Source organism: Oryctolagus cuniculus, chromosome 1 (genome assembly GCF_964237555.1).
Source record: "Oryctolagus cuniculus chromosome 1, mOryCun1.1, whole genome shotgun sequence".
NCBI classification, from domain to species: domain Eukaryota; kingdom Metazoa; phylum Chordata; class Mammalia; order Lagomorpha; family Leporidae; genus Oryctolagus; species Oryctolagus cuniculus.
The window spans coordinates 65,438,683-65,450,750 of record NC_091432.1 but is presented as its reverse complement, the minus strand read 5'-3'; the positions used below and the strand labels follow the sequence as shown (position 1 = coordinate 65,450,750).

Below are 12,068 nucleotides of genomic sequence, written 5' to 3'. Positions count from 1 at the left end.
TCAAAAAAAAAAAAAAAAAAAAAAGGAAAACATAAAGACATTTCAAAAAGCAATGGAGGGAACTGCACTGTGGTGCAGTAGATAAGTCCACCTGCAACGCCATCCATTATGGGCATAGATTGAGTCCTGGCTACTTCACTTCTGATCCAGCTCCCTGCTAATGTGCCCAGGGAAAGCAGCAGAAGGTGGCCCAAGTGCTTGGGCCCCTGAAATTCATGTGAGAGACCACATGAATGTCCCACCTCCTGGCTTCGGCCTGGCCCAGCCCTGGTTGTTGCGGATATTTAGGGAGTGAACCAGTGAAGGAATTGATCTCTGTCTTCTCCTTTTCTATGTAACTCTGCCTTTCAAATAAATAAATCAATCTAAAACAAAACAAAACAAAAAAAAGCAATCAATGAATCTTAAGAAAGTTCAAGATACAGAAAAATGACTAACAGTAGGAATCAAAATTAATTCTAAAGTTCCAAACTAACAGACAGATTAAGTCCTATACTTTGTAAATAAAAATCTACCTTGGTAGGTAACTATATACAACATTTTTTATGTCAGAAAAAAAATTTTTTCTAAAGATTTATTTATTTATTTGAGAGGTAGAGTTACAAAGAGAGGGAGAGACAGAAAGGTCTTCCATCCACTGGTACATTCCCTAAACAGTCACAAAGGCCATCTGAAGCCAGGAGCTTCTTCTAGGTCTCCCAAATGGGTGCAGTGGCCCAAGCACCTGGGCTATCTATGACTGCTTTCCCAGGCTTTGGCAGAGAGGTGGATAGGAAGAGGAACAACTAGGACACAAACCAGCACCCATATGGAATGCCAGCACCACAGGCAGAGGCTTAGCCTACAGCACCACAGAGCTGGCCCCCAAAATTAATTTCAAATCTAACAAAATAAATGCTAATTTGGAGTCTGGCAGAGACAGAACAAATTAGTGCTATGAGAAACATGAAAGAAAGATGGCTTCTGCCTAAATCATGTCAATCAAACATATTCACAAACCCTTCGGTATTAGCACAATCATGTTTAGACTTTCATGAAATATGAAAACTCAATCCAGAAAAAAAATGCATGTACATATACTTTGCTTAAGATTATAAGTGGGCCGGTGCCGCGGCTCAACAGGCTAATCTTCCGCTTGTGGCGCTGGCACACCAGGTTCTGTCCCAGTTGCTCCTCTTCCAGGCCAGCTCTCTGCTGTGGCCAGGAAGGCAGTGGAGGATGGCCCAATTGCTTGGGCCCTGCACCCCATGGGAGACCAGGAGAAGCACCTGGCTCCTGGCTTCGGATCAGTGCGGTGCGCCCGCCGCAGAGTGCCGGCCGCAGTGGCCACTGGGGGGTGAACCAACGGAAAAAGGAAGACCTTTCTCTCTGTCTCTCTCTCACTGTCCACTCTGCCTGTCCAAAAAAATAAATAAATAAATAAAAAAGATAAATGACTTTAAGATATCTATCTACGAATCCCAAATTAAGAGCTCTTAGCTTATACTTTGACCTTAACAATCTATTTCTAGCAGAAAGAGAAAAATAAAAAAGGAACCACGAACACTCAGTAATTTCTAAAACTATTTTCCATTTGCTTCTAAGGCTTAATTTCATGATCAGTTCTGCCTTTATTAACTATGTAACCTTGGGCAAGTCATGTAACTTCTCTGAGTTTCTTCATATCAGATGTGGTTATATTAGCAATTTTATGGGTGCTTTATGCAGATTAAAGTAGCCCTCTCATCCATTAATTACTCTCAAATTAGTCTGTTCTATTTTTATCATAGAACTAATCATTTAAGGGCTGGCACTGTGGCGCAGTGGGTAAAGCTGACGCTTGCAGTGCCAAAGTCCTGGCTACTCCACTTCCTATTCAGCTCTCTGCTATGGCCTGGGAAAGCAATGGAAGATGGCCCAAATCCTTGGGCCCCTGCACCTGAGTGGGAGACCTAGAAGAAACTCCTGGCTCCTAGCTTCAAATCAGCACAGCTCCAGCTGTTGCAGCCAATTTGGGGAGTGAAGCAGTAGATGGAAGACCCCCCCCTTCTTTCTTTCTCTCTCTCTCTCTGTGTGTGTAACTCTGGCTTTCAAATAAATAAATCTTTAAAAAAATAATTTCTTAAAATTTTGTGTATTTATTATCCTTCAGTTACCCACCTAATTTGCCACTAACGTGAGATCCATGACATCAAGAACACCCTACATTTGTTCAATGCAGTTAATATATTCCCAGAGTGTGAGGCATCTGATGACGAATATGTTGACAGTATGACATGAGCTACTATGTACAAAGCACTTAGCTTGATGTCAGTAAATTTTTATTATTGCCATCATTAAATGGCTTTTAATAAACATAATCCCCCTTACTTAATCCTAATAAGGTTTTCAGTAAAAGGAATTGGGACACTACAAAACTGCAGTAACTAAGAACATGGTACACCAGTGAATCATTGGATGCAAGATCTCTGTCTCTCTCTCCCTCCCTCTCTAACTCTGCTTTCCAAATATCTTCAAAATAAAATAAACTAGGGCTGGTGCTGTGGTGTAGCAGGTTAAGCTGCCATCTGTAGCACTGGCATCCCATATGGGCACCTATTCGAGTCCCAGCTGCTCCAGTTCCAATCCAGCTCACCGCTAATGTGCTTGGGAAAGCAACAAAGAATGGCCCAAGTGCTTGGGCCCCTACATCCACATGGAAGTCCTGGAAGAAGCTCCTGGCTCCTGGCTTTGGCCTGGCCCACAGCTGGCTTTTGCAGCCACTTGGGGAGTGAACCAGCAGACATCTCGCTCTTCTCTCTCTCTCTCTCTCTCCCTCTCTCATTGTAACTGACTTTCAGATAAATAAATCTTAAAAAAAAAAAAAAAAAGATTTAAACTTAAAAAAAATACATTGGGTCTCTCCTGATAACTCAGGATAATCTCTTTAATTATTAATCTTAACTCCATCTGTAGATTTAACTCCCCTCTGCTGTGTAAAATAAAATATTCACAGGTTCTAGGAATTAGGACAATAGCACCTTTGGGCCACCGTTATTCCACCTGCTATCGGTTTTAAGATCTTTCCATTCTTTCAGAAAAACAGCAGAGATTATAATTAAATTTAAGAATTTTATATTAAGTACGTATGCTAAATATCTAGGGCAAAATCATAAGGAGTACACTTAAAAATCATGAAAAATGGGGCCGGCCCTGTGGCACCATGGTTTAACACCCTGGCCTGAAGCACCAGCATCCCATATGGGTGCTGATTCGAGACCCGGCTGTTCCACTTCCTGTCCAGCTCTCTGCTATGGCCCGGGAAAGCAGTGGAAAATGGCCCACTTGGCCTCCAGCACCTATGTGGGAGACCCGGAAGAAGCTCCTGGCTCCTGGCTTAGGATCAGCGCAGCTCTGGCTGTTGTGGCCATTTGGAAAGTGAACCATCGGATGGAAGACCTCTCTCTCTCTCTCTCTCTCTCTGTAACTCTTGACTTTCAAATAAAATAAATAAATCTTTTTAAAACATCATGAAAAACAAGTTAGCTGAGGTAGAACAGGTCAAATAACAAAAACTAGTTTATTTCTATATATTTGCAATGAATAATCCAAAAAATGAAATTAAGAACAATTCAATCTATAACAGCATTGACAGTAAAATACTTAGTAATAAATATAATCAAAGAAATGGATGACTTATATACTGAAAACTATACAACACTGCTGAAGAAATTAAAGAAGATATAAAAGGAAAAACTTCCCATTTTTAATGTTAAGACAGTAATACTCCCCAAATAGATCTGAAGATTCAAAGCAATGTCAATGAAAATTAAAGTTGGCTTCTTTGAAGAAACTGACAAGTTGATCCTAAAATTCATATGGATCTGTAATAGTTTAAATAGTTGTTTTAAAAAAAGAACAAAGTGAGAGGTCATACAAACTCCCTAAAAAGCTATAGTACTCAAAAGACAGTGTAATACTAGTATCCAGGTAGATATATAAATCAATGGTATAGGGTTGGCACTGTGGTGCAGCAGGTTACACCCTGGCCTGAAGCGCTGGCATCCCATATGGGTGCCGGTTTGAGACCCAGCTGCTCTTCTTCCGATCCAGTTCTCTGTTATGGCCTGGGAAAGCAGTAGAAGATGGCCCAAGTCCTAGGGCCCCTGTACCCAGGTGGGAGACCTGGAGGAAGCTCCTGGCTCCTGGCTCCGGATTGGTGCAGCTCTGGCTGTTGCAGCTAATTGGGGAGTGAACCATCAGATGGAAGACCTCTCTCTCTGCCTCTCCTGTTTAACTCTTTCAAATAAATAAATAAATATTTAAAAATAAATAAATGGTATAAAGTTAATGTTTCCAAAAAATTAACGCATACATTTATTTTAAAAGATTTAATATTTGAAAGGCAGAGATAGGAGAGAGGAAGGTGACAGAAGGAGGGAAGGGAGAGGGGGAGGAGCAGAGTTTTCTCTGATCAGTGAGTTAATATTCTTCAACTGGCTGTCTTCCTAAATTTCCTTGGTATCTTCTCCTCTTTGAACTTTGTTTTATTCCTTTTTCCAAATTATTTTACTATAATTTAATTAGGTTTGGAGAGAGCATAGAGATAAACACATGAATTAATTTCTACTACAGTCCTCTAGGGTTACTATTATAATCCCTGTTTTGCAAATGAAAAAACTATGGCCAAGGCTATATAACTTGTCCAAGACCACTGAAAGCAGCTGAATGAGAATCTAACTTACAGGATCACTTTCTCATCAGTTTTCAATACTATTTTCAGAGTAATATTAGATTCTCCATTCTTGAAATCATCAAAGCTGACAACACCCAGAAATCCTAGAAAGAGGTGAAAGTGGATTGGTTACTGCTGTAGGGATAGTAATGACTGAGAGAAGACCCCTGAAGGAGGCTTAAGCACAATGAACACTAAGAAAAAGTCAAGGTTAACAAAGTCAAGATAATGATAATGATAACGATGATAGGAGGAAACAGGAGGATAAAGTGAGAAGCAAGAATCAAACACAACTCTGAATTTTCTGATGCCACTCAAAGGAAGAGGACATTGGCGGTTTTCGGTTTGTTTTAGAGTTCCAGCTTATTAAATACTTACCACGTGCTTGAAAATCCTAGCTCCTAATCCTAGTACTTTCCTGTGATGATTACTTGTGAGAATGTTTAATCATCTCATAATTGGGCATCATAGAATCCAAAAATGGAAATAGCAGCATTTCACAAAATGTTCTGCATTACACAGGGCAGGATACTTTTAGCCCAATATATAATGCAGTTTCAAGCAAATAAATGAAACCTTACTTCACTTAAAGCCATTTTCTGTTAAGATACTTAGTCCACGGGAACTTCCAATGTGCTGAGTCAGATTACACAAGACTATACTTTGCTTAAAAAGGATATGGATAAGGGCCGGCACTGTGGCGCAGCAGGTTAACGCCCTGGCCTGGAGTGCCAGCATCCCATGTGGGTGCCTGTTCGAGACCCAGCTGCTCTACTTCCAATCCAGCTCTCTGCTATGGCCTGGGAAAGCAGTGGGAGATGGCCCAAGTCCTTGGACCCCTGCACCCGTGTGGGAGACCCGGAGGAAGCTGTTGGCTCCTGGCTCCTGACTTCGGATCAGTGCAGCTCTGGCCACTGCAGCCAACTGGGGAGTGAACCATAAGATGGAAGACCTCTCTTCCTGTCTGTCTCTCTCGCTCCTCTATGTAACTCTTTCAAATAAATAAATAAATCTTTTTTTAAAAAGTATATGGATAAAAACAAATTGCTACATCATAGAAAGAAGTCTTGTAACCTTGCACTTCTGTTAATCGAGTTCTACTTCGCTTAATTTTTTTCTTTTTTAGGAAAAAAATTCTAAGTTTTAGTTCTAGCACTCATTCAACATGGGAGTAACATAATGACTTCTTTTTCAAAAACACTGAGAGTAAAGAGGATATAATGACAACCTTTCTAAAATGATTTGGGGAAAACACAGCCACTGGGACACCATTAATGAAAGCAAGTATACAAAGCTTTTTAATGGAAGACAGCACACAAGGCTTTTTGATGTTTCTGCAAGGGCTAATTGTAGCTGGTCAAACTTATAATCAATGTGCATGGCCTTAGCTGTGAACAGCATCTGTGTAAAACATCATTCTGCCGGGCCGGCGCCATGGCTCACTTGGTTGATCCTCCGCCTGCAGCACCGGCATCCCATATGGGTGCCAGGTTCTGGTCCTGATTGCTCCTCTTCCAGTCCAGCTCTCTGCTGTGGCCTAGGAGGGCAGTGGAGGATGGTCAGGTGCTTGGGTGCCTGCACCCACATGGGAGACTAGAGGAAGCACCTGGCTTCTGGCTTCTGGCTTCGGATCGATGCAGTTTGCCGGCCGTAGTGGACATTTGGGGAGTGAACAGAAGGAAGAAGACCTTTCTCTCTGTCTCTCTCACTATCTAACTCTGCCTGTCTAATAAAACAACAACAACAACAAAACATCATTCTGCCACAACGGGAAGCAAACAAGCAGGTTTGGAGTCAGAATTTAAACACCAAGAAAGTCCATACAGAAGCCTTCAATGAAGTACAGTTCAGCTATTACACTCACTTCCCAGAGTCATCTGAATGCCACGATGACTTAGAATAAAAGACAAATTTCACAGGCAAACATTAAATATCTTTAGGGCCATTATTTCAGAGCTTCTTTCCAGTCACAACCTGTGTATACAGCAGCTGCTATTTTAATTCCAATTCAATTACAAAGACATTTGAGTATGCCCTGTAGGGGAGGTCCCGATATATTTCCTAGGCACTAAGAAAATCAGCAGTCCAGAAACTCCCATTAATTAAAATTTGGTCTTTGCTGGCAAAGAGGTCATACATAGAGAATAGAAAAAGGTAGTGTATAGGTATATAATTCTATCATAAATAAGCCATGACAGCTCATAGTTGGGACATTCAGTCTCACTTGGGGCTCACAAAGATGTGTAATCAGGTTAGGCAAGGATTCACAAAGATATCTGATATGAAGATTCTGTTACAGCAAATGGTATAAACATTCAAAGAACCAGCCTTATTAAACATTGACCTGGATTGAAAAGAGGCAAAAATACAAACTATATAATTCCAATAAAACATGAAAATGTCCCAACACTCACTGAATAAAAAATCTTAGTGTAGAGATACTGCAACTTAAAAACAGATTTATAATCCAAAGGTTTATAAAGCTGCTTACTGAGAATACTGAACTGCATTTCCCCCTGATTAAAAGTATCGAAATGCTGGTAGATTATCTGGGTAGCTGCACTCCCAAGTTTACTTACCCATAATAAGCTAAAATGCCATTTATGATGAAATTTAGCTAATAATATGTTGTAGATGAGATGATTCACACAGTAAACTGAATTAAAAATAGTTTTTATGTGTCTTTAACCATGCTTCTTATGGAGCAGGAAACACTGGTTTAATGAAAGAAATGACAAGTATATGAAAAGACAGGCATGTATATAAGGGTATTTCAAAAAGTTTGTGAAAAAATGGAAAGAAATGTTTATTTTGGTATAAAAAATTTTCACAATCCATGAAATTCTTTTCATAATACTCACTTTCCATGAACTTTCTGAAGATCCCACACATATGCTAGGCACTTTACAAACATAATTTAAATTTCCTTAAATTTAATCTTAACAACCTGAGCTATATCTTCTTACTATAATAAAGACAGGGAGATATAACTATGGAATTAAAGAGGAAAGTAAATAAGGGCACAAGTTCATTTTTGCATAATGTCAATAATCACAATTTTTGAATCTCACTTCTTTTTTTTAACTTTTATTTAATAAATATAAATTTCCAAAGTACAGCTTATGGAGTACAATGGCTTCCCCCCCCCAACTTCCCTTCCACCCGCAACCCTCCCATCTCCTGCTCCCTCTCCCATTCCATTCGCACCAAGATTCATTTTCAATTATCTTTATATACAGAAGATCAGTTTAGCATATATTAAGTAAAGATTTCAACAGTTTGCACCCACATAGAAACACAAAGTGTAAAATACTGTTTGAATACTAGTTATAGCATTAATTCACATTGTACAACACATTAAGGACAGAGATCCTACATGAGGAGTAAGTGCACAGTGACTCCTGTTGTTGACTTTAGCAAATTGACGCTCTTGTTTATGGCGTCAGTAATCATCCTAGGTTCTTGTCATGAGTTGCCAAGGCTATGGAAGCACTTTGAGTTTGCCGACTCCGATCTTATTTAAAAGAGGTCATAGTCAAAGTGGAAGTTCTCTCCTTCCTTCAGAGAAAGGTACCTCCTTCTCTGATGACCTGTTCTTTCCATTGGGATCTCACTCGCAGAGAGATCTTTCATTTAGGTTTTTTTTTTTTTTTTTTTTTTTTTGCCAGAGTGTCTTGCCTTTCCATGCCTAAAATACTCTCATGGGCTCTTCAGCCAGATCCGAATGCCTTTAGGGGATCCAAAGAACTCTAAGAGACTATTGGAACTCATAGAAGAGTTTGGCAAAGTAGCAGGATATAAAATCAATGCACAAAAATCAACAGCCTTTGTATACACAGGCAATGCCACAGCTGAGAAAGAACTTCTAAGATCAATCCCATTCACAATAGCTACAAAAACAATCAAATACCTTGGAATAAACTTAACCAAGAAAGTTAAAGATCTCTACAATGAGAATTACAAAATCTTAAAGAAATAGAAGAAGATACCAGAAAAATGGAAAAATCTTCCATGCTCATGGATTGGAAGAATCAATATCATCCAAATGTCCGTTCTCCCAAAAGCAATTTACAGATTCAATGTGATACCAATCAAAATACCAAAGACATTCTTCTCAGATCTGGAAAAAACGATGCTGAAATTCATATGGAGACACAGGAGATCTCGAATAGCTAAAGCAATCTTATACAACAAAAACAAAGCCGGAGGCATCACAATACCAGATTTCAGGTCATACAACAGGGCAGTTGTTATCAAAACAGCATGGTACTGGTACAAAAACAGATGGATAGACCAATGGAACAGAATTGAAACACCAGAAATCAATCCAAACTTCTACAGCCAACTTATATTTGATCAAGGATCCAAAACCAATCCCTGGAGTAAGGACAGTCTATTCAATAAATGTGCTGGGAAAATTGGATTTCCACGTGCAGAAGCATGAAGCAAGACCCCTACCTTTCACCTTACACAAAAATTCACTCAACATGGATTAAAGACTTAAGTCTAGGACCCGACACCATCAAATTATTAGAGAACATTGGAGAAACTCTGCGAGATATAGGTACCAGCAAAGACTTCCTAGAAAAGACCCCGGAAGCACAGGCAGTCAAAGCCAAAATTAACATTTGGGATTGCATCAAACTGAGAAGTTTCTGTACTGCAAAAGAAACAGTCAGGAAAGTGAAGAGGCAACCAACAGAATGGGAAAAAATATTTGCAACTATGCAACAGATAAAGGGTTAATAACCAGAATCTACAAAGAGATCAAGAAACTCCACAACATCAAAACAAACAACCCACTTAAGAGATGGGCCAAGGACCTCAATAGACATTTTTCAAAAGAGGAAATCTAAATGGCCAACAGACACATGAAAAAATGTTCAAGATCACTAGCAATCAGGGAAATGCAAATCAAAACCACAATGAGGTTTCACCTTACCCCGGTGAGAATGGCTCACATTCAGAAATCTACCGACAACAGATGCTGGAGAGGATATGGGGAAAAAGGGACACTAACCCACTGTTGGTGGGAATGCAAACTGGTTAAGCCACTATGGAGGTCAGTCTGGAGATTCCTCAGAAACCTGAATATAACCCTACCATACAACCCAGCCATACCACTCCTTAGAATTTACCCAAAGGAAATTAAATTGGCAAACAAAAAAAGCTGTCTGCACCTTAACGTTTATTGCAGCTCAATTCACAATAGCTAAAACCTGGAATCAACCTAAATGCCCATCAACAGTAGACTGAATAAAGAAATTATGGGACATGTCATTTACAACAAAATGGAGGAATCTGGAACACATCATGCTGAGTGAATTAAGCCAGTCTCAAAGGGACAAATATCATACGTTCTCCCTGATCAGTGACAACTGACTGAGCACCAAAAAGGAAACCTGTTGAAGTGAAATGGACACTATGAGAAACAGTGAATTTCACTTCTATACTCAACAATCTATGACTCCCTCCTCCCATTTACTTTTTTATTTATTTTTTATTTTATTTTATTTTTTTATTTTTTGACAGGCAGAGTGGACAGTGAGAGAGAGAGACAGAGAGAAAGGTTTTCCTTTGCCGTTGGTTCACCCTCCAATGGCCAGCGCGGCCAGCTCACCGCACTGATCTGATGGCAGGAGCCAGGTACTTCTCCTGGTCTCCCATTGGGTGCAGGGCCCAAGGACTTGGGCCATCCTCCACTGCACTCCCTGGCCACAGCAGAGAGCTGGCCTGGAAGAGGGCAACCGGGACAGAATCTGGCGCCCCGACCGGGACTAGAACCCGGTGTGCCGGTGCCGCAAGGCGGAGGATTAGCCTAGTGAGCCGCGGCGCCGGCCCCCATTTACTTTCCTAATAAATACAGGAAGGACAATTCCAAACTGCTGAAGAAAAAGTCACATTCCCACTATATCTGTATCTGAGTTCAACAAATGTTTATTGAGTCCAACATGCTAATCACTTTGGAGCAAGCAAAGCTTTCAAAAAGTTTACAATTAATTAGAGAAGACTAAACAAGTATATCAAAATCCTGTTAGTATATGAAATACTGTAAACACAGGGCACCATCAACTGCAAGAGGAACCACTAAGAACTACCAAGTAAAATAAGACATAATACTTTAGCACTCAATTTTATATAAAAGAAAGCCCTTTTAAAAAAAAAAAAAAACATTTTCTGCAGGGTTTCCTTTTTCAAGACTTATCTATTTTATTTGAAAGGCAGAGTGACAGGGAGGGAGAGACAGAGATCTTTCACCTGTTGGCTCACTCTCCAAATGCCTGCAACAGCCAAGCCTAGGGCAGGCTAAAGTCAGGAACACAGAACTCTACCTGGTTCTGTTAAGTGGGTAGCAGGGACCCATGTACTTGAGCCATCATCTGCTTCCTTCCCAGGTGCATTAGCAGGAAGCTGAAAAACTAAAGTGGAATAGCCAGGACTTGAACCGGCACTCCAATATGGGCTGCAGACAATCCAAGTGGTGGCTTAACACACTGCACCACAACACTCTCCCCTGACAGAGCCCTTTTATATCTATATAGGTTCATCATATATCACTTTTGAATACATAAAGAAGAATGAGAGCAGAATAAAATGCTTAAGGCATTCCCACCAATGTACTCATATATTTAGAGTCCTACTCTCCTCTCAATCACTCTAATACAGTTCTCTGTGCCTCACAAGAGCACTAGTGATAGACCATTTCTCAAAACTAAACAATTCATATGCCAGCTTACTTTTAGGAATTACAGATTCAACTGACCAAACATTCACCTCTCCTCACAACCATTTAGTTTCTAGTGATTAGAAGAGCAGTCCACTTTTGTCTCCGAGACTTTTCAAGTTTTGTTGCTGGTTTTGGTGTTCACTCAAGTGCAAGCAGTAAGAGTCAAGTTAAGACCAAAAGAAACTATCATTGGGCTAGGCGTTTGGCATAGCTGTTGGGTGGGTCACTGCTTGGGATACTTGTATCCCATATCAGAGTGCCTAGTTCCAGTTGGCTTCTCTGCTTCAAATCCATTATCCTGCTAACACATACCCTAGGAGATAGCAGATGATGGCTCAAATCCTTGGGTCCCTGCTACCCATGTGGAAGAAGACCCAGATTGACTTTCAGCTTCTGGCTTCAGCCTGGCCCAGCCCTGGCTGCTTGCAGGGGCATTTGGAAAGTGAATCAGTGGAAGAAAAATCTCTTTCCATCCCTCTGCCTTCCAAATAAAACAAAAATTAAAAGATTATCATTTTAAGTATGAAAAGAAATGTATCCTATAATTAATAAAATACAGAAAGTTTCCATACATAACTTTGCAATTTAAATAATTATACACACAGACCATTTTCTATTCAGAAATTTTATTCTATTCAAAAATTTTGA

At 40.1% G+C, this 12,068-nt stretch overlaps 1 protein-coding gene across 6 annotated transcripts in view; it reads right to left on the bottom strand.

Moving 5' to 3' along the window:
* The window catches only part of PPME1 (protein phosphatase methylesterase 1), an 82,505-nt gene that overhangs the window by 57,103 nt on the left and 13,334 nt on the right, over positions 1 to 12,068 (bottom strand). For 2 of the 6 annotated variants that reach the window (XM_070075298.1, XM_070075292.1), the window contains exon 2: positions 243 to 365. The exons of the other annotated variants lie outside the window; for them this stretch is intronic. In XM_070075298.1, the coding sequence (XP_069931399.1) occupies positions 243 to 365 (123 nt within the window). The remainder of the gene's footprint in view (positions 1 to 242; positions 366 to 12,068) is intronic. 6 annotated transcript variants of the gene reach the window in all.